The sequence below is a fragment of the Triturus cristatus genome, chromosome 4_2 (assembly GCF_964204655.1).
Source record: "Triturus cristatus chromosome 4_2, aTriCri1.1, whole genome shotgun sequence".
In the NCBI taxonomy this organism is placed as follows: Eukaryota; Metazoa; Chordata; class Amphibia; order Caudata; family Salamandridae; genus Triturus; species Triturus cristatus.
The window spans coordinates 800,108,951-800,132,725 of record NC_140586.1 but is presented as its reverse complement, the minus strand read 5'-3'; the positions used below and the strand labels follow the sequence as shown (position 1 = coordinate 800,132,725).

General features: G+C 44.1%; 1 protein-coding gene across 3 annotated transcripts in view; it reads left to right on the top strand.

Annotated features, from left to right (window-relative positions):
* Nucleotides 1-23,775, top strand: part of LOC146835075 (vitamin D3 hydroxylase-associated protein-like) — a 536,242-nt gene that overhangs the window by 310,004 nt on the left and 202,463 nt on the right. For all 3 annotated transcript variants that reach the window (XM_085602742.1, XM_085602743.1, XM_085602741.1), the window contains exon 7: nucleotides 6,065-6,189. In XM_085602742.1, coding sequence (XP_085458868.1) covers nucleotides 6,065-6,189 — 125 coding nt within the window. The remainder of the gene's footprint in view (nucleotides 1-6,064; nucleotides 6,190-23,775) is intronic.

Below are 23,775 nucleotides of genomic sequence, written 5' to 3'. Positions count from 1 at the left end.
CTTTTGAGTTTGTGTGTGTTTAGTAGTGTTTTGAGTGGGATTAGAATTATGGGAATGTATTAGAAAAGGGGAAGTTGTAAGTTGTTATTGGGAGCAGTAGACACTTAGGAGGGAATTTGCTTGAAAAGTATTTTTGGGAGTTCATAGTAGGTAGAAAGGTTAAGGTTGAGTGTTGGGGGTACTTAACAAAGGTTGAAGAAAATATATATGAATATTATTTTTAACAAATCAGGCATTCCTAGGGTTTAGGAGCATCAGTATTTCTTCACTCAGCACTAGGAAGGTACATCTGCATTAGTTGTGCCAGGGTAGTGGGTCAGACACATTATGCAAAAGTGTCTGTAGAGGCTTTGCCACTAGGGAAAAGTTGGGAATCCACTGGCGGCAGTAGCCTACTGTTCCCAGGAACATCTTGACCTATTTATGTGTTATAGGAGTCTTCATTCTCAGAATTGTAGAGCTTCTCTCTTGGAACACTTTCTTAGCTCCCTTCTGAATGTGATGTCCTAGATTCAGAACCTCTCTCTGACAATACTGTAATTTTTTGTGGAACATCTTGTGTCCGTTCTCTGATTAATGAATCAACAAAGCAATGGTGTTTTGTATGCACTCTTCGTGGGATGGGATGGCAGTACCACCAGTAGGTCGTCAGTATATTGGACCAGAACCAGACCAGAACTGAATTGCATGGCAACTGCAAGATTTTCTTCGGGATCTGATTAAAAATTGAGGAACTCTCTGTATGGGGTTCTAGCTTAAAAGAAGGAAAGCAAAAAGAAACTGATTATTCTTATGCTGAGAAACGGAAAGGTATGATTGACAGATTAATGACTGAAAACTGCTGCGCATCACAAGGGATTTAAAAAACATATCACAACAGCATTCTGTAAGATTGGACAATAATCTGGTTTACCTTTCTTAAATCCTAAACTATCCTCCACTTTTAAATTGATTTCTGCAAACCAATCACAGGTGATCAGCTTGGACTACCTATTATTTTTCTCAGGATGCCTTGATCTAGAATGGATGCAATCACAGGTTTAATTCGATCCACTACTTGAGATGAAATGTTTTACTAGGGAGTTTGTGGATACCCTGCATTATGTTTTATGATTATTTTGACAGGGTCAATGTCTTTAATCAGATCAATATCCTTGCCTATAAAATCTCAAGTTCCTCTTTCACTGATTTCCCTAAATTGGGAGTAAAGTCTTCTCTTGTTAGAACTGGGAATAACCCAATTGTTTTCTCTTGAGTTGCCAATTTTAAATCCACATCCTCATTATGTGTCTGAAGTTCAACACCATCCGATGTACAATACATCACACAGTTAATTTGACATAGTCAATCCCTGCCCTAGATTGATCGGACTTGTATCACATATTACAAATTTATAATCCTCTTTAATGGGCCCTATAATTACCTGAGACCTTTGCCGAAACTGGGTTTGTACTTTGCTTGTTGGTGGCACCTAGAACTTGGATCTCTTTTCCCAAATGATACAGTGTGGCCATTCACCTCTACATCTACCCGTAAAACTGTGCCAATTACACAATTGATCTCCTCTCTCATGCGTTGTCATTGTGATTGACCAGGAACCAGTCCAATGGGATTTAAGAAAAAATGTAATGAGCAGGTGTGCTCTCTGGAAGGGTTTCTTCACTCTCACGATCAGGTATTTTCATATCATCTCTCAACATAGCTCTTATTTTCTTAAATAATATTACCTTTGCTCTTTCAGCCATGCAAACTTCAAATTGAAATAACTGGCATCTCCAAATAAATGACAGTGTAACATTCAGCAACACAACGTCCAATCCCAGTGAGACACCACTGAACTGACCACTGGCAGCATGGCACACAATGACAAAGCAACCAATCCCCGCATTGGGCACACACTAACCAACTAATCCCAGCACAACACTTAATGATTTAACTCACAGCATCTTACAGCAGCTCTCCTTGCACTACAAGCAACTTCACATAAACAACATATTAAAAAAAAAAACAATAGCACTTTTCTTTCCCACAAAAGATAACAAAGTCAACAACCATGCTACGAATATGGAGAGTAGTACTCTCCTGACACTATCAAATATAAGAAGTGAATTCTTGACCAGTAGGAAGCCACCCTGACTGGTGTGGTCTACTCCTGTGCACAAAGGATCAACCAAACACCAATCTCAATTAGTACAATCTCACAATAGTAATTTAATAGGTTCCTATCTTGTGTGGCTGATAGTGCCTCATGGTACAACACCTCAACCTTAACAGACAAGTCAAAACCTCTTAATATAACTCTGTATCTATCCCGGGATCTTGGATTATGAAAAATACAATGACTAAATTTCAACTCTTTGTAGCAAGCAAATGAATCCTCATAATCACAAACAATAAATGTGAAAAAGCACTTCATTTCTTAACCTCACTTGGAGCCCTCTAGAACCCAAATAGACAGCACAACTCAAAGCACGACAAACCATTAAACGCCGCAACTATCAATAACTCACAACCAAAACCCATATCCCTGCTTATACTCTTACTAATGCAACAGCTTCAGAAATACTGGATACTGTCAATACTAAAAATGGAACCATGGAAGCTCAGTAATGTAAATTGGGTGGGACAGATTTGAATTCTATCTGTGGCAAATTTTAATCTTCCAAGCCTCAGTGGAAACCAACCTTGCATATCAAATTGATTAGATGCTTTGCAAAAAGTTTGATTCAAATTCATAAAGCATTCCCCGATGGAATTGTTTGTTACAACTGAGGTTAACATCAGAATTCAGTTAATTGCATTAAGGTTAAGTGCATTAGGCTCCACAAAGAAGAGAGAGATCAGTTAGTTATGTTTCAAACCATAAAGGTTTATTAGGGGATTAGCAAAGTTACAACTCAAATCATTAAATTAGTCATAAATCAGTCATCAAACTGGGGTGCTCTCTTTATGGGAGAACTGTTTATTCAAACTTCCCCTTCAGGGGACTCTATGCCAGTTTGTCGTCTTACTTTTGGCTAAATTGAACTTCATATTAATTAATGCACTCATTTTTTGATTATTAATTTATGAAAGCGGATGATTTTTCCTTCTGTAAAAGATTAACTCTTAAAAAACGTTATGGTTTGAAACTGAATTATTCTTGGTCTTTCTCGTGGTGCCTAATGTTTTTCTCATTCATTGAATTAATTAGATTTTTTTTGACCAGCCTCAGTTTTGCGAGTCATCAGAATAGTGCTTTATGAGCCTAAATGTTTGAATAAGGTAAGCGCACACATTTCTGATTCTCATAATCCTCTGAAAAACACACATCTGTGTAGGGTTTGGATGTCTGGTTATCACAGGTCTCATCCAAAATGAGGAAACAAGTTATTTTATGGTATTTGAGAAGGTTGTGCATTTTTAGATGGCTGACTTAATTTTGTGGAGCACACTTTCTTTGGAGTGATCGTAAGTGTCATGTAAGGGAGAGATGAATGTTGTGTTCTATGTGATGAGTTTGGTTAGACATCCAGTTCTCACAAGATGTGGGTTAGCCTGAGTCTCTGTATGCCTGTGAGATGGAGATTTTGTACACAGAGTGTGAAGGAGGATGCAATAGCGAGAGTATGTGCAGTAGAGAGAGCGATGGAAGACGAGAAGTTTGAGGATAGATCGTGAGAGTCAGTGAGGGAAAAATGCATACATGATAGTGTGAGGAACTGGACGTGTGAGGTGTAGAAAAATAGAGGATGAAAAAAATCAAAGTAAAGAGTTAAATGTTCCAGCCATGTTGTCAAGGAAAGATGGAAGCGTAGTTGACTAGGATTGAAGCAAATTTGCTGACTTGTTGGATGATTTATAGGGCCAATTCAGTGTGTGTTTAAGTGCGAGGGAATGTCAGATTGCTTAGAGGTCGCGTTTGTGTAGATAGAGTGTGATGTGAGGCAGATTCCTTTTAATTCAGAGGCCGTGATAGAGAAATGATGGTTCGGTGAGGTGACTAGTTTTTAAATTTTGAGTAGATCTTTGTGTAAATGGTTGTTGTTCTAGGCCTTTAACAGTTGTGAGCCAGGAATTGATTATGTACAGTGAAGACTTCTGGGTGCATGGAGAGGGCTGCAGGGGGAGGAGTTGGGTGCTGGGGAAAGCAGGGATGTTCTGTCCTTGAATGAAGATCTCGCTAGTGACCGATCATTTGTTTGGCACCATTGAAATTTATGATAGAGATTTTTAAACATTAATTTCAGCCATTTTGAACATTTCATCGCAAACACTTTCCTAAGGACACTGGAAATGAAATTCTTGCTGCATAAATGCTACAATGCACTCAATACTAGTGGTATAAAAAATCAGCAAAGTGCACTGCTGTCAGGCAGGATATCCGAGTACAGGGGGCCACATGTATGACCATTTTTTGCTGTCGCAAACAGGAAATCAGGGCTTTTGCGACTGCTAAATAGGTCTGGGGCATGTACCAACCCTATTTTGAGAGTTGGAAATATTACCAACTCGTAAAATACGGTTTGCAACTCGCTATTAGGACGTGGCATGCCAAGGGCGTCCCTTCCTAATAGCTGCTTGCAGTGCCATGTACGAATGTTTCGCACCCAAAATGCAGTCACGAAATATTAACATTTTACCACCATTGGAAAGTCGCAAATAGGATGGGGTCCCCAAGGAACCCCTTCCCCTTTGAGAGTATGCCACAAATATTTTTTAAGAGCTGAAAGTAGTCCCATGGACCACTGCCTGCTCTTAAAAAATCAAACTGAAATGTTGCCATTTTCTTTTTGAAATGCATCCCGTTTTTCTTTAAGGTAAAAAGGGCTGCATTTTTTTTAACTGCTTTATTGAAAAAGTAGTCACAGACATGGTGGTCTGCTGACCCCAGCAGGCCATCATCCCTGTGAGAGCTGGCCATTTCCTGGTCGCACATTGTGACCTGCCTCATGAATATTAATGAGTAAGTCTGGGTGGTGAACTCCACTCCGCACACAGAGTTTGCCGCACTCTGCATTACCCGGAGCTCGCGTAGTTCCAAAAAACTCCATTCCGCGGAGCAGAGCTTTTTTCCTCGTTCACATTAGTCAATGTCAAGTTGGCGAGCGCAAGATAGGAAATTCCACGTCCCGGCAAGATTTTTCCTCCTTCGCGATCGTGAGCGCAAGCGTGGAAAATCAACCTTCCAGCAAGATGTCTCAATGCGGGCGGTCAGATTTCTCGTTGCGAGTGGTCGCGTGTGCTCGCGCCCGCTCGCATTGAGAAACTGTCAGTTCGCATTAAGAAAGCTGCAGCTCGAGTAAAATCTACTCGAGCGGCAGAAAGGAAGCAGCGCCCGCTTGCGCTGTGCATGGTGCCGTTCGCCATGATTGCACAGTGCCGACAAGCACCTGGCAAAGAAAAACACAGCGAACTGCATTTATCTCACATACTTTGCCATTTGTAAAGCTCCGCGTGGAACTCTGCGAACTCCGCCCAGGCTTATTAATGAGGCAGGTTCATTGCAACCCATTTCGCAATCACAGTGTCTCAGACACTGTTGAACATTCCACTTTGCGAATCGCAAAATGGAATGGTCGTACATCTGGCCCAGGGTGTTGTGGAGATTGGTAAAGATCTTCAGAAGTCATAGAGATAAGAAAAGACATTTAGAATGAATATGATGCTATTGCACCGCATTACAACTGCCAAATTAATCAGATGGATTATTCATAAAATCATTACATATAGCTAGGCAAATAGAGAGATAATGGCTACTATGTTGACCTCCATAGTTTCTGATAACCATTATTTTGGGTCCTTTATTTTGTATTGCAATAACTTCAGCCTGGTAAGGACCTATACATACATTTCAGATTTGTGTTTCATTTTTTTTAATTAAAAAAAAATGTCCTAGTCTTTTAAGTTTTATTCTTGTATAATTTCTGTATTTTTGGTAGGTGTTAAACCCCTGACGCTTTCCATCTATATTTTTATTTATCTGTTTCGGTGTGTGTTTCTGATTATTTTCTTTTTTTTTTATATAATCTGAAAAAATGGTAATCTGAAATTGTGGTTAATCTGAAGTCCTCTTTTTGGTCAGCTGTATCGGTGAGTGGTCCTATGGCGAGAGATGTGGACAGCCTGGTCCTGTTTATGAAAGCTACCCTGAATGAGGACATGTTCAGCTTGGACCCTTCTGTTCCACCCTTACCTTTCAAAGATGAGGTAAAGTATTAATGATATGTCATGCTGGGTAGCAAGTAGCCTGTTGAGCCAATCGTTAGAAATTGTAAATGACTTGTAAAGCATCAGTAAAATATTTATATTTCTGTTTTTTTTTTATATTTGATGCACCTGATAAATAATTTTTTAATCCTCCATGGTGGCATATGAGAGATAGCTACATGCCACGATTTAAATAAATAAATAAATCATCGAAATACCACATGTGTAGGTTACCCTCTTCAAAGCTGTCATTCTCTCCTTAACAACCATTTGGCTTATTCATAAAACACTTTTACATTTACAGAAGTAATGATTCACTCAAGTATGAGCAACTCATGAAAAAGCCCAAACTCTGTAAAATCCTAATCCTGTGTGTGTGTACTCTTCGTATTCCATATTGGATGCATGACTAGGATTATTACATTTCAAGAGTTTCACAATGGTCTCTCGATATTGTTTTGATTCAATTAGAAACATATTTTTGATACTTTCAAGGCCACCAGTGTCAGTAGTTCTTTTCTACTTTTCTACCAGCAAATGCTACAATACCTGCCAATTTTTGTAATATGCATTGATTTGCAAATGCATTAATATAGTGCTGGCATGGCACAAAAGAAAGATTACAATGTATATTTTAATTATCGTGCTCTAGAATGCAGTATACGTACCACAATAAGTAAGGAAATACCTAACACAAATACCATCAACATAGCAAGTAGTCGATGAATCATAATGAAAGCTGTCATTATATAAGACAGGATAGCCTAACCTCCCTTCCCTTCTACAGAAGCAAAATGATTATATAGCAGAAGATCTCTTGGTGGTAGCAGCAGACCCTGTACCTTAGTATACACAGATATAAGTTCTACATCTCCGGTGCTGTCACAACCTTTTCCCTGGAAAGGACCCTCACCAAGTGTGTGTGTTACCTATCTGTGCATACCTGTTAGACTTGGAGGTCTCTAGTTCGCACAGGTATGCACTTGTGACAAATAGGGACCCTGTCCTCTAGTCAGGGTAAAGGGGTACACTCCTAAAATAACCCCTGCTCACCCCCTTAGTAGCTTGGCACAAGCAGACAGGCTTATCTCAGAGGCAGTGTGTAAAGCATTTGTGAACACATACAGTAACCAAGTGACAACACTAAAGATGGACACCATACAGGTTTTATATTAAAAATAAGTATTCTTTATATAGATTTACCACAAGACCATTAAACGACAAAAACACACAATACTGTTACTTTAGTTGGTAGAAGTTTGCTTAGTTCTCTTAAGTTCTTAAATGCGACACTTTAAGTCAATGTACCTTTTAGATGCGACACGCAGGGCAACGAAAGTGTTGCAACGATGTTGATGCGATGAAGTTTTTGATGCAAAGAAATAAAGACGTTTAGATCTTCCAGATGCGGTACGCTTCTCCGATGTTGCGAGAAGACTCGACTCGATGCGTCAGCTGCAGCGGCGACACCCTTTACGCGATGTGACGACAGCGGCCTTGGCAGCGACACTCTTCACCGACGTTTGCGAGACGCTTCCGCTCGATGCGATGTTGCAGCGGCGACATCCCTTTACGCGGTGCGACGACAGCAGTTCAGACGGCGGCACGCTTCTCCGTGGATGCGGGGCACTTTTCTTGATGCGGTGCAATGCGACAACTACGATGGCTGCGATGGCGACACACTTCTTCCTCGATGCGAGACTCTTCTCTTGATGCGGTGCAATGCGTCAGCTACGATGGCTGCGATGGCGACACACTTGTTCGGCGTTGCGAGACACTTCCTAGATGATGCGAGACGCTTCCGCTCGATGCGATGCTGCAGCGGCGACACACTTTACGAGATGCGACGACAACAGCTCCGACGATGGCACGCTTCTCCTTCTTGAGTCGCGCTTCCAGCTCCTTGCGACACGCAGTCCCTCAGAAGGCCCAACAACAGCAGCAGGCACTTCCAGAGAACTCTGGGGAGCTGGGGGGTGAAGTCTGTTGTTCCTGAGACTTCAGCAGGAGGCAAGCTCTTTTCCAAGCCCTTGGAGATCCTTCACAAGTTGAGCAAAAATACGCACAAAGTTCCTTTCTCCTCTCTTTGGCAGTAAGGCAACCACTGCAGGCCAATCCCCCAGTTTCAGGGATAGTTTCCTCCTCAGCTTCTTCTGGTACCTCCCTCAGTAGAGGTTCTTCTTGTTTTCCCAAAGTGATCTAATTTCTTGGGATCAGGGTCCCAATATTTATACCCAGAAAGCCTTTGTCCTCTGAAGGCAGAGGGGCCTTTGCCCAGTCCAAACCAGTTCCTGAGCACTCTGTTTACCAGACTTCTCCTTTCCTTTTACAGTGCAGGGCAGAAACATTAGACGCCCCACAGGAGGTGAAGCCAGCATTGTGGAAGGCAAATACAGCACTGGAGCACTTTGTTGACAGGATTCCTTCGCTTCATTCACTGTGCAGGGCAGAGACATCAGCCGCTCCCCAGGAGGTGAAGCCAGCATTGTGGAAGGCAGGCACAGCCCTATTCAGGTCCCAGGCACAACTCCTCCCACCCATCTGGATGCAGATCTCTCTATTCACCACTGTGACAGCTCACCCTGTCTCCTGGAATTCACCAGCCCTGTCACTTAAACTCCAGACAAAGGAATACACACAGCCTAGCAGAGGCAGGTTTGAATGGTTAGACAAGAAAATGCCTACTTTCTAAAAGTGGCATTTTCAAACACAGAATGTTAAAACCAACTTCACTAAAAGATGTATTTTACCATCCTGAGTTCAGGCATACTAAATTCGAATTTCTACCATGTTCTCTGGGTCAGTTAAGATTATAAGATGTAATAACCAAACTGCCCATTCTGGCCTATGGAGAACAGGTAGCCTTGCAATAGTGAAAAACGAAAAGGGCTGTAATTCACTATTAGAACATGCCACACACACACCAGGGCATGTCCAACTTATCCTTACAATGCACCCTGCCCTTTGGCCTACCATAGGGGTGTCTGATATGAAGAAATTGGAAGGTTTAGGGACTGGCAAGTGGGTGCACTTGCCCAGTCAGCATGACAGTACCAGACTGCATGCAGGCTCTGCAATGGCAGTCCTTAGACACATGTTTACAGGCTGCTTCTGTGGGTGGCACAACCAGTGCTGCAAGCCCACCAGCAGTATTTGGATTACAAGTCCTGGGCACTCCTGGTGCACTGTACTAGGGTCTGACAGGTAAACCATACCAACCAATCATGGAATCACAAATCATACATTAATTTACAATAGGGAGCACTTACACTGTGGCACTGGACAGCAGTGGCACAGTGCCCTGAACAACTAACACCAGCAAAAAATACATGAGGCACAGCGAAAAATGGAAGGGAGACTCACGCCAATGTACCAGGTCTAACACGTGTCCCCTCCAGCTGAAATGTGGTGAGAACTACCCTACCTCCTGGGAGTTCTCATCACCAAGGCGGAAAAATCTGGACAGACCATCAGCATTGGCATGTTCTGTACCGGGACGATGTTCCACCGTGAAATCCATGCCCTGTAGGGAAATGGACCACCTTAACAGCTTTGGGTTCTCACCCCTCATCTGCATCAACCATCTGAGGGGCCTGTGGTCTGTCTGAACCCGGAAGTGATTCCCAAACAGGTAGGGTCTCAGCTTCTTCAGTGCCCAGACCACAGCAAAAGCCTCACGCTCAATAGCACTCCACCTCTGTTCCCGTGGAAGTAACCTCCTACTGATGAAGGCTTAAGGTTGAGCAAGGGCATCCTCATTCATCTGTGATAGAACAGCCCCCACACCAGGCTCTGAAGCATCTGTTTGCACTATGAACTCCTTGGAGAAGTTGGGTGCCAAGAGCACGGGCGCTGTGCACATAGCAGTTTTTAAGGCTTCAAAACCTTCCTGACAGGTGTCAGTCCAAATCACTTTCCTTGGCTGCTTCCTGGAAGTCATCGCTGTCAAGGGTGCAACAATGTTGTCATACCCCTTGACAAACCTCCTGTAGTAACCCGTGAGTCCTAAGAAGGCTCTCACCTCTGTCTGGGTTTTGGGCAGCTCCCAAGCCAGGATGGTTTCAATCTTGGGCTGTAGGGGCGCCACCTGGCCGCTCCCTACCTGGTGTCCCAAGTACACCACGGAACCCTGCCCGATCTGGCATTTACTCACCTTGATCGTGAGGCCTGCCCTCTGCAGCGCCATCAACACTTCCCAGAGGTGGCACAGGTGTTCTTCCCAACTGGCGCTGAACACTGCGATGTCATCCAGGTAGGCGGCACGGAACGAGTCCAGTCCAGCCAACACCTGGTTGACCAACCTCTGAAAGGTGGCAGGGGCATTCGTCATCCCAAAGGGCATAACCCGCAACTGGTAGTGCCCATCTGGTGTGGAGAATGCTGACCTCTCCTTTGCCCCATCGGTCAAAGCGATCTGCCAGTACCCAGACATTAAGTCAAACATGCTGAGGTACCGTGCAGCCCCTAGCCGATCTATGAGCTCATCAGCTCTGGGGATGGGGTGTGCATCAGTCCTGGTGAATGCATTGAGCCCTCTGTAGTCCACACAGAACCAGAGTTTGGGTGTGGCACCCGGCGCGGCAGCCTTTGGGACCAAGATCACTGGTCTGGCCCAGGACTGCTAGAGGACTCAATTACCCCTAGCGCAAGCATCTTTGAGACCTCCTCTTTGATGTAAGCCCTTACCCTGTCAGTCACTCTGTAGGCCTTGTGCCTCACAGGTGTACTGTCCCCAGTGTCCACCTCATGGACACCCCAATCAGTGACACCAGGAACCAGGGAGAACAGATCAGAAAACTGTCCCAGCAACTGGTGACAGTCATTCTGTTGCTCAGGGGTCAGGGTGAAAGAGAGGTTGACACCATCCACTGACCCATCTTGCTCCTTGACTGACAGGAGGTCAGGAAGAGGCTCGGTCTCCTCCTCCATCCCAGCATCTGTTGCCAGGAGCATGCCCATTTGAGACCTCTCCAAGTGGATCTTCAGGCGGTTGACATGCAGGACCCTCAAGGGGTTCCTGGGAGACCGCAAGTCCACCAAGTAGGTAACCGGACTCTTGCGCTCCACAACCTCAAAGGGGCTGGTCCACTTATCCTGGAGCACACAGGGCTCCATGGGGGCCATGACCCACACCTTCTGTCCAGGCTGAAGCTCAACCAGAGTGGCATTCTGGTCGTACCACCGCTTCATCTCCTCCTGGCTGGCTTCCAGATTCGCCTCAGTGAGTTGTCTGAAACGCCTAGTCTGGTTCCTGAAGGCCAGCATGTAGCTATATACATCCTGGGGAGGTTTCCTGGGAGATTGCTCCCAGCCTTCCTTGATCCGACTTAGAAGTCCTCTTACGGGGTGTCCATAGAGAAGCTCAAAGGGACTGAACCCTAGAGATTTCTGAGGCACCTCACGGTAAGCAAAGAGCAGGCATGGTAAGAGGACGTCCCATTAACGCCTCATAGGTTCCTCAAGACCCATTATCATGCCTTTAAGGGTTCGGTTGAATCTCTCATCCACCCGTTTCCTTGGGGGTGGTAAGGTGTGGTAAACTTGTAGGTTGCACCACACTCTTGCCAAAGGGACTTCATATACTTGGAAATGAAGTTGGTGCCCCGGTCAGACACTACCTCGCGAGGGAATCCCACTCGGGAGAAAATTCCCATCAGTGCTCGTCCCACCACGGGGGGCGTCACTGTCCTCAGAGGTATGGCTTCCGGGTACCGGGTGGCATGGTCCACCAAGACCAGGATGAACCTTTTGCCCATGGCTGTCTTGGGGTCCAGTGGCCCCACAATGTCAGTGCCCACCCGTTCAAAGGGGGTGTTGACTACAGGGAGGGGCTGGAGAGGAGCCTTGCACTTCCTCCCACTCTTACCACTTGCCTGGCAAGTCTGGCATGTCCTGCAGTGAGTGTCTGAACTCCTGCGCATTTGGGGCCAATAAAAATGGGTGACAAGCCTTTCAATGGTCTTGTCCTGCCCCAAATGTCCTGCCAAAGGAACATCATGAGCCAGCCCCAGTAGGAAGGCTCTGAAGCGCTGGGGTACCACCAGCACACGGGCTGACCCAGGCTCAGCAACCTTAGGCTCTGTATACAGGAGATCATTCTCCCAGTAGATCCAATGTGACCCAGACTGATCACTTGCTGCCTGGTCTGCAGCCTGTTGCCACAGACCCACAAGAGAAGGGCATTCTTTCTGCTCCTTGCAGAATTCCTCCCTGGAGGGTCCTTCTTCTTGCTGCCAATGGGTCAGCTCAGTCAGGTCTCCCAGTTCAGCTACCTGTTCCCCTGTAGGCTCCAGGGCATCCCCCTCAGGGTCTGCTCCCTCCTGGACCGTGGGAACTTCGGGGGCCGGTTTCCCGCGTCCCCTGCCTCTCCTCTTGCTGGCAGGTACCTGGGCCTCCCTCTCAGGCTCCAGGTCCTCTTGAGCATCTTTACTTGCTGCCATTGACCGGGTGGTCACACACGCCCAGTCAGGCATACCCAACATTTCTAAATGTGCATTCCGCTCCACCTTCGCCCAAGGTGAGTTCTCCAGATCGTTCCCTAACAAACACTCAACAGGCATGGCGGGCCTCACAGCTACCTGAAGAGTACCAGAGACCCCCCCCACTCAAAGGGAACCTGAGCCACCTTGCAGTGACTCTCTGTGTTGTCAGCGGCAACAACTGGGTAGAATGCTCCAGGGAACAACCTGCTCTTGAGACACCAGGTGACACTTGACAGCTGTCACACTGGCCCCTGTGTCTCTCAGAGCCTCCACTCTATGGCCATTGATGGTCACCCACTGCCTGTATTTCTTAGTGTTATCAGTCAGCTGGGTCCTAGGGAACACCTCGCAGTCTTCTAATGAGACAAGGGACATCTCTGCGGGACCCCACCCACCTTGGGCACCCCTCTCCTCACCCAGGGCTACACTAGCCATCTGCCGGGGGCTGCACCAGTGGGTGCTGGTTGTCCATAAAGGCGACACTTGGTATCATTGGCAAAATGACCCAGTTCACCACATTTGTAGCATCTTTGAACAGATGGACCTGTCTGGGCCCCTGACGGTTTCTGGGGGGCAGGCTGAGAACTTTTGCCTTGGTTCCCTTGGGGATTACTTTGGGGCCTCTTATGGAACTCCCTCTGTTTACCCTTGTCCCCCCCACTCTTCTGCTGGGGACCCTACCCACTCTTGGCTGAGTCTCCCACGTGACCCTTGTGGACCCTGGTACTGACCCAGCGGTCTGCCTCCTCAGCAAGCTTCCTAGGATTAGTCAGCCTACTATCAATCAGGTGCTGGTGTAGCTCAGGAAAACAGTTACTTGACAAGTGCTCCCATGCAATCAAATCAAGCAATCCCTGAAAATCATTGACTTTGCTACCCTTCACCCAACCATCCAATGCTCTGCAGAAAAAAGTAACATATTCAACATAGGTACTGTTGGCTATCTTTGTGCATCTCTGTCTGTACATCTCAGGGGTCAAAACATATCTAGACATCAATGCATCTTTCATGTGGGGATAGGAATTATAGACATCAGAAGGCAAGTCTAGCAGTGTGTCCCGCCCCTCACTAAGGAACCGTCCCCACAACCCCGCTCCCCAATCCTTCTCAGGGACCCGGTGGGAAGACATGGCTACTTCATAGGCCTTGAACCACTGCCTAAAAATTCCTTCACCACATCTTTAGGGATATAAACTCTAGATTCTACAGGCATTGACGGTGTGCTGCCACCAGAGGGAGCAATTTCTAAACTATGGGCTTTCAACTCCAACTCCCTCAAAACCTTTTCATGTTCATACTGTAGCTTTTTCTCTTCTAGGGCTAACTTTCTACTTTGCATTTCAAATTCTAACTGCCCACTTAACTTGAGCTTGGTCAGCTCCAATGCGTGCATCCTACACTCTTTTCTATCTGCCAACTCCTCTGGAGATAGAATTTTACCAGAAACACTGCTACCAGCAGGGGAAGGGGTTCTCCTTCCTCTTGGACCCACTGGTCATCCAGCTGCTCCTCTGCATTATCATCATCAGTGGCATTCCTTGCTTCTACCCAGGCCCTCAGCGCCTTGTAGAACTCTGCCTTGTTTTTGCATCCAGTAGTGCAAACATTAAATGTTTTGCAAAAGAATTTCAGCTGTTGTACTTTGTAGCTTTCCAGTTTCTCTTCTTCCCATTCCAATTCATTATCAACAGAGACTATGGATGCTGCTTTCTCTACCATGGTTAAGCTTGGCAGTACTCAAAAATAGAAAGTCCCAAAAAGAAATCTACCAACAAGTATTGGTTGCGTTATGGTCTGCACTCACTAAGTAGTGTTCACCAATCACTGTACATGAGTCACAAATGCAAGTCCAGAATCCTCACCGCTGACCACCAATGTTAGACTTGGGGGTCTCTAGTTGGTACAGGTATGCACTTGTGACAAATAGGGATCCTCTCCTCTAGTCAGGGTAAAGGGGTACACTCCTAAAATAACCCATGCTCACCCCCTTGGCAGCTTGGCACGAGCAGACAGGCTTATCTCAGAGGCAGTGTGTAAAGCATTTGTGAACACATACAGTAACCAAGTGACAACACTACAGATGGACACCACACAGGTTTTATATTAAAAATAAGTATTCTTTATATAGATTTACCACAAGACCATTAAACGACAAAAACACACAATACTGTTACTTTAGATGGTAGAAGTTTGCTTAGTTCTCTTAAGTTCTTAAATGCAACACTTTAAGTCAATGTACCTTTTAGATGTGACACGCAGGGCAACAAAAGTGTTGCAACGATGTTGATGCAATGAAGTTTTTGGTGCAAAGAAATAAAGTCGTGAAGATCTTCCAGATGCGGTACGCTTCTCCGATGTTGCGAGAAGACTCGACTCGATACGTCAACTGCAGCGGCGACACCCTTTACGCGATGTGACGACAGCGGCCTTGGCAGCGACACTCTTCTCCGACGTTTGCGAGACGCTTCCGCTCAATGCGATGTTGCAGCGGCGACACCCTTTTACGCGATGCGACGACAGCAGCTCCGACGGCGGCACACTTCTCCGTGGATGCTAGACCCTTTATCTTGATGCGGTGCAATGCATCAGCTACGATGGCTGCGATGGCGACACGCTTGTTCGGCGTTGCGAGACACTTCCTGGATGATGCGAGACGCTTCTGCTCGATGCGATGCTGCAGCGGCGATACACATTACGAGATGCGACGACAACAGCTCCGACGATGGCACGCTTCTCCTTCTTGAGTCGCGCTTCCAGCTCCTTGCGACACGCAGTCCCTCAGAAGGCCCAACAACAGCAGCAGGCACTTCCAAAGAACTCTGGGGAGCTGGGGGTGAAGTCTGTTGTTCCTGAGACTTCAGCAGGAGGCAAGCTCTTTTCCAAGCCCTTGGAGATCCTTCACAAGTTGAGCAAAAGTACACACAAAGTTCCTTTCTCCTCTCTTGACCAGAACAGAATAACAGAGGCATTGTTGTTCAACCTTTTCTACAGTGTTAAGACTAAATCCCAGGAAAGAACAGAAGAAAAAAACAGCAGCATCTGTGTGAAAGTACAGTGTGGCACAAAGCAAAATATGTTTGTAGAGGAAGGTGCATAAAGCAGAGGACAGCCTGCAACGTGCTCATGCTAACATGGGGAAAAGGACAATGGGCCTGCTGGGACATATGACACCCTCCCCTTGATCAGGATAGTAGCACCAATATAATGACAGAAGACAGATGATAAGCAGAATCAAAGCGTCTAACTAATTGCAGCTTGAGAGCTTCCAAAAAGAAAGTATTGCCGAATTCAAAAATGTTTTTTGTGTTCCAAAAATATATCCAATTACTTTGTATCGCCGGGACCCAGGATGTAGCATGCCAAATGGAACGACATTAATTCAAGCAAGACATCTGACCCTTCCAAACTGAAAATGTCCACCATCCAATTAAGCAGGTCAAAGGAACAGACATGCGCCTCATTTCTGGTTGTTGATAAGACCATCCACGGAGAACCTGTGTTAACTTTGATAAAACTGAGAACCAAATGACGCTGTGCATTTGCACACGGACCACTGCTGGCCACTGACCACTGGCCCCAAAGCTTGGTTGTACCCAAGCAGCATACCCAAGGAACAGTTCTGGTTATGAGCCATCAAGGGACCCATCAACAGTTTGAAATCCAGGGCAGCGTGAGATGGGGTAGCCAGGTAGGCATTCAGGGCCCATTGAAAGGGGCACCAGGTACAATGGAAAACAGGTTGCACACAGGTGAAGTAAGCATATCGAAAGGTCAGACAAAAGTCAGCATCAAGAGCTTCTAGAAGCACCGTTCCAAACAGTTGTCACATCCATTGCTTGTACAGCTGCAGCGACTCCTGTCTGGGCAGGACCTCAGATAGAGCAGCCATTGTGGAATAGAAGGAATAGCACGATGATGCCTTAAATCAAGACGAGCAGCAGTGGGACCCCGCAGAATACGCTGGAATAAATAGAATGTATAAAAGCTGGAATTACACCAAAATAGTTTGAAAAGAAGGCATGAGGCCTGAGCCAGCAAGTTAAAAAAAAGTGTGCCAAGCCTGTGGTATCAGACGCATTAAAAATTTGATGTATTAATTCTCCGAAATGTAGGGGGAGATTTATGTTTAACAATGACTGTATTTCACTAGACGTTCTCGCCACCTGCAATTCGAAGTTCTGATGTGCTAAAGTGAGAGCCACTTCTTGTTGAAACTATAACGTTTTCAGTCTACTTAAAGTTTAAAGTTATGATACCGAGTCTTTGACGTTATAACCAGTAAAATAAGTGTACTTCATTTTTTGTGTTTTGGAACTACCCTGCAGGAGAGTTGGGCAATGTTCCCATTGGGTATAATTAAATTGAGGACACTGTCCATTTGCTCTACGGAGAAAATTATGCCCATAATGTTGATAACAGAATAAATAGGCATAGTTAGCAGAATTCAAATCTAAATCCTGGGTATCAAAAACAGTATAATATTGCAATCCGGAAAACATAGAATTCACAGCATTGACATCCCAATCATCTGATTGCAACCCTGGTATTATCACATCACCCATGGACACACGGAATACATATGGTATCTGTAGGATCTCTGTAGGACCAAAAACATCGAATGGTATTTTATGCCATACAATTTCATCAGTGACTGGGACCACTGAAAAGTTAACATGGGACTAGTCTCTTTTCATTTTATGCAAGCTGAATGTGGGGCTAGCAACCCGTCAACAAGTTCTGCTGCCAGACAATCTAGAGGTAATGGCCATTGATCAAAAGAAAAAAAAACAGTCATGAATCCAATTCACATGAACAGGAATACCACGGAAAACACAATCCAGACATACGTGTGATGTGATGTGATATGATGAGGTATTTGTAAAGCGTGTGGCTACTCCATGGAGTGTCCCGGCGCTGTTTTAAAACCCTTGACAAAGCAGTGTAGACAGAAACATCAGGCACCTCACTACTGTTGGAAAAGCCAGGTCTTAAGAAGGCGCCTGAAACCTAGAAGGTCATGCACCTGTCTCAAAAACGGAGGCAAGCTGTTCCAAAGCTTCGCGGCCGCCACCTGAAAAGAGCGGCCCCCATTCGAGACCGAAAGAACTTTGGCACGATTGTCAGGTGCTGCGTCGAAGACCGCAAAGTTCTAGATGGAGTGTAGGATTTAAATTTATTCCTGATGTAGGGAGTTCCAATATTGTGTAGAGCCTTAAAGGCTAGTACCAGGGCTTTAAATTTAACCCTTTTTTCCATTGTGAGCCAGTGTAGGGACTTTAGGCAGGGGGTCATATGGGTCCTGGAACCGACCCTAAGTACGGCCCTGGCCGCCGCATTCTGTACAACCTGCAGGCGGTTTGATCGGTATTCAGGGAGGCCCAGGTATAGCACATTGACATAGTCCAACCTTGACATGATCAAGGCTTGGACTACAGTCTTTCTATGCAAGATGGAAAGCATAGGGAGAAAATTCCTCATCGTTTTAAGTAGCCCGAAGCATGTGCCGGCTACAGATTGAACCTGTGACTTCATGGACATGTCCGCATCCAGTTTCACCCCGAGGTTTTTTACCATGGTAACTGGGCTTACAGGGGGGGACACATTTTGGGACCACCATTGTCGCCATTCGTCTCCAGGAGTGTGGCCAAAGAAAATAATTTCAGACTTGTCCGAGTTGCATAGCAATTGGTTTTGTTTGAACCAGGCAAACAACTTTGTCAAGCACGTGCTAATATAATTTCCTCTTAACTTCCATGGTAGTACCAGATAAATGCGTTTTAACCAAGAAATGAAACACAAATTCCTCACTGGTAATGGAGATAAAACTGAAGATAAAGCCGAACTATCCGAAGAAAAATTATCTTGATCAATACAGTAACCAGAAGAACTTAGCTGGAATAACGGTGGATGTGATTCTGAATGCAGACCTGAGGCTTGCACTTCTAGAGGGGCCTCGAGGGGTAAATGATTTCCTTTGTAGAGTGTGAAGAAGGCAAAACAGGCACCAAGGCTACTGAAGACTCAACATCCCCCTCCAACAGCTGGGGAGAATGAGAAGGAATGGAGCTCACAGGCTGTAAGGAATATACCATCTTGGGAAACTCCTAGGCATACTATTGAGTATCGGCCATATATGGTGTAACTTGACATGTTCAATGGAAACAAAGCGATTGCCTTTGTATCCTGGTAGTGGAGGTAAAATCACAGTTCAGATACCCTGAAGACCAAGCACTGGAACATGAGCACGGTAGAAGGGAGCAAATTCTTTCTTGATCACCAACTTTTCCTGAACTAGATCACCAACTTTCGGAAGCCAGCCTGAAACAGAAATCAGAACTGCTGAATCTTTCAGTGAAGTTGAGGGCAAATGGGTTTTAGCTAGAGCGTCAAAACACTTTTGTAGAGCCTGTAAGACAGCACAGTGTTTATCTATGTCAAAGGCAGCAGCAGCCGGCACACTCTCTAGACCATCAAGGTCTGGAACAAAAATATTGATGCCAAAGACCATTTTGTATGGGATCCGCCCACTTGGAGATCTTCGTGGGAGATTATTAAAAGCATGTTGAATCCCATAAAGGTAAATTAACCAGCCACAGGCTGTTGTTAAAGATTGCTTTAAGTCACGGTTTATACGCGCCACAACAGAATTGTCCTCGGGACTATATGGAGATGAGAAATGCACCTGCACTCCCATGAACTTAATCAAATCACGGTAAGCCTTGAAGGCAAAAGCCGGACCTTGGTCTGAATAAAAAGGGCCACAGGCATAAGTCCCTACAAAGACATGCAAATCCTTTATAACTGTGTGAGCGTCAGCAGAGGGCTGCGGCCAAACCCAAAGCAATCTAGTGCATGAATCCACTGCAACCAAAATATAATTGAAAGCATTATCGGACATTAAGTGACCGCAATTAATAAGGTAACTGCATCCAAAAGGATGATTAGAAATGAAAAGAGGAGTCTGAGGTGGACGCGACATAGTAGAACTCCTAATTTGTTGACAAACATCACAACAAAGGACATATTTACAAGTCTGCTGGTATAACCCGTGCCACCAATAGCTTTGTTGTAAAAGAGAAACAGTAGCCACTACTCTATAACCCGTGCCACCAATAGCTTTGTTGTAAAAGAGAAACAGTAGCCACTACTCCTGTGTTAGCAGAAGCCATGCCTTCATGGGCGGCCACTATAAGAGACAGTCTGAGGTCAAGGTTGGGAATCAAGCGATCACCGACTTTAGGAATAGACACAAAGGGAACTTTGTCTGTACTTAATTGATAAGTATATCAAGATGGAAACCCCTGAGGGAAAGGAGTACCATTGTGCACCCTCTTATTACTTCCCATTTGGACTATAGTAATTTCCTGTATCTCGGAACTACTAAGGGGAGTCTTAACTCTCTTTAGAGTCCAAATTGCTGAAGCTAGACTTGTGCTCAATCATCCAGAAGATCTTCGGCATTGGAAGCTTGCACCCAGCCACACTGGCTCCCAGTTACCCAAAGAATTAGGTTAAAAGCCATGTGCTTCTGCCGTCGCATCCTTCGTAAGCAAGGCCCAAAATACCTGCATTCTATGAGACAACCATACACCCCTGGCTGCAATCTCAGATCATCCGAGGCTAAACCAGCCAGAATACCCAGGATAATGAAAGCCAGACTGGGGCACGCTATTTCTCCTTTCTGGCTGCTAAAATGTGGAACTCACTTCCTTATGATTTCAGAGCGTCACCCTCAGAGGTATTGTTCAAAAGCAAACTGAAAACCTGGCTGTTCTATACTACCTGTTAACTCCACGGACTCTCTTGATTCTTGCTCATCTCTTTTCAGTTGGTCAGGGCCTCAGCGCGGGGACACACTGTCCGGGTGTAACCATGCGCTTTATAAATTTCATTATTATTATTATTACCCCCCCTAGTTGTGCTGCAGCGCGGAGTGCAAAATCCCTCCCTTCTGTCACGGACTAAAATATCTCACACACCAACACACACTTACCATTAGTCCGTGCAAGAGGCGATTATCCTTCCAAGCGCTGAATAATGAGGGAGGAAGATACCATGTTACCCTAATGAGCAACAAACCTATAAACCCTTCTCATACTCATTAGGCCCAAGATTCCACATTTGGTATTACCCTCATAACCGGGACGGATCTGTTAGTTGTAGTTTAAGTGAAATTCTAATTCCCTAATTAACCTTTTCATTAACACATTTTAATGAATAAACAACCCAACTCATTTCTGTAGATATTCAAATCCAATTTTTATATTAATATTGCAAATTAAATCATTCATTTGATCAAGTTGCCATTCATATTTACCTATTCTGGCTAAATGTCAAATTTTGCAGCCTCGCAAATCTATGCCCATCAATTTTAGCAAATTCAGTTCATCAGGAGTTTGGGCATTAATTCAGTCAGTCAAAGATTCAGGCTAACAGCTGCCCTGCAGTGTCACCGTCCTCTCCGTCAGCATATCATCAGGAAATCGAAGGAGCGACATCCCGACCTCTTCTATGGGTTTAATAATAATTTCAAAAGCAAAATGTAACAATATTGAGTTTTAAACTGTTCTGATTGGCTGATCAGGGGTCAACCTCTCTGTTCCCATAAGGTTTTAGTCCATGTTGTCAGCATACTTGCTGGTTCCGGTTCTTTAATAAAGTCTTTTGTCTGTAGCGCTGGCACCTTTCCCAGTGTCCTTGATAAGTACAGCTTGCCTGGGGTCAGGACAGGGCCATTGTTGCTCATCTTTTAGAGCAGGCGCACTTCACCCAAGCCTGGTTCAGCGTCGGCAGTCGGGTTAGGCACCAAAGTCAGCCATCTTTTGGCAGGCCAAAATAGTCAACTTAAGCAAAGAAACACAAGAACGTAATTAATACATAGAAATGACTAATTAAATGTTATTCCCTCGCTAATACCCATATGTGTGTGTATTTATCTAGCCAAAAGCAACACTCAATGCGGTTTATACTTACTAAATAAAGCACGATTCACAATTACATCACCAAAGCAACATATATCATGCAATGTTCTATTTATCTATCATTAGTATGCGTACAAAATTTAGTTCACGTCATTATTAGGCCATGCAGATGCAAATCCCACGTGTATTTCGGTCATTAATAAGGTTGATTGGTTATTTCCACATCACTCCAAACCATTAGTATGATTATAATTAATTAATTAATCTAATTAATAAAACGACATGCAGAATGGGGTGGGTATACAACATTTTGCATAACCCGCTCCAGCAATCCCCCCTTTGGTGATTTTATCACCACACCACCCAAAACTTTGTTCTATCTTTACGGAATCTTTAAAATGTTTTCTTGCTCTTAATCATGATTCAGTTTCACCTACGTCTTCTCTTTTTACTGATTCATACATATTCTCCTTCCACTCCTCTAATTCTATTTCTTTAATTTATCTTTCTTGTTTCTTAGCTTTTCTTTTTGAATTTTCTCTTTTTATTCTTTTCTTATTTTTCTTGTTTCTACAGCACATACAACATAATCTTATCATTAAAACTATGCAAATTACACATGTTAATGGGAACAATATTTTACCTATATTTTTAATAGCAGCTATTTTTTTTCCAATTCTATCCCAAACACTTTCAACCTCCAGTGGTGCAAGTTCATCATGCAATTGAGTAATATTCTTAATATAAGTTTTCAGATCTTTGCTTTCATCAGGAATGTAAGTACAACAATGTTGAACTTTCAGCATTCCACAGACTCCGCCCTCTTTTGCCAATAATATATCAAGGGCAAGTCGATTTTGCATTACCATAGCATGCATGGCAACCATCTCAGTGCTAACCAATAAAAATCCTTCAGCTGTGCTTTTTGACAAGCGATCCACTACTGTTGACAATTTTCTAATTTTGTTTGCATTCAGAGTTATTCCCACTGCTGGTATCAATGCCTGAAAAATATCACCTACAATTTCTGCCCAAGATTCTCTCTTGGTTCTAGCTAAATGATTACTTAAGCTATGTACACCATCTTCTCCTCTATCCATATGAAAATGTTTCGGAAAGACCAGGCCTACGTAACATGTGCCATACCAATGGTCTGGCAAACGATAATATGCCCTGTTCCCACAAATAAAATATAATCCAGGAAAGACTGGATCTCTTCCACCTTTGAATCCCCATCCACCCATGATTCGATATGTGTCATGGCACTCACTATTGCCTAGAAAATAATTATCATACACAGTTTGATTCCGTCGAATGCAAAGTTTCCCTTTCTGAGGCCAATCTAAAGCTATAGTTGGACTAGCTTCTCCTTTCAAATGTTTTTCTTTCTCTATATCCCAGATTGTTTTCTCCACTTTCCCTTCTGCTGCTTTCCTTTGCATTCTCAATCTCCTTTCCTCAAGTCTAGGAATGTCTTTTCCTCCTTCTTCCAACTGCATGTTAAATTGTTTCTAAAAATATAGTCTAATGTTAGTTCCTTAGTTTCTAAAAAGAATTCACCTAATACCTTAGCAGGCTTTACTTTGTTCAATTTATTATAAGAAGGCACTTGCGCAAAAATGTTATCTACATCTGAAAAATAATATTCTAATTTCCCTGTCTCATAAAACAAACTAGCTATTACACTACATGTTATACCATACGTTGCCGGAAGGTGATGATATGTCACTCCCTCAGAAACAGATGCAGGTAACTGCATACATACGTAGCAGTATCGTACGTCCATTGTCTTTACATATTCATACAATAATTTTGTAAACACATTGTTAGAAAAATCTGTTATTGACCTGTCTTTATGCAAATAATTTTTATCTATTCTAGTAGGAACTACTTTTGGAATTTTCTCTATATTAGTTTTGTTCTCACTATGTCCTTCTAATGTATCTATAGTAGTCTTAAAAGAAATGACAAGAGCAAGGATGCTCCATAAAAGCATTAATAATCCTGTACAACAACAACACATTTTACACCATCTTTTCATGAATGTACATCTACCTTTACTACTTTCTATGTTAGCCATCTTGTTAAAATGGACCGTGTCTTTTGACTTAGCCTCATTTACTTCACAACTAGTTTTCCTAACCTAAGGTTCTAACACCTATTTGGTTCTACCAGTCACTATT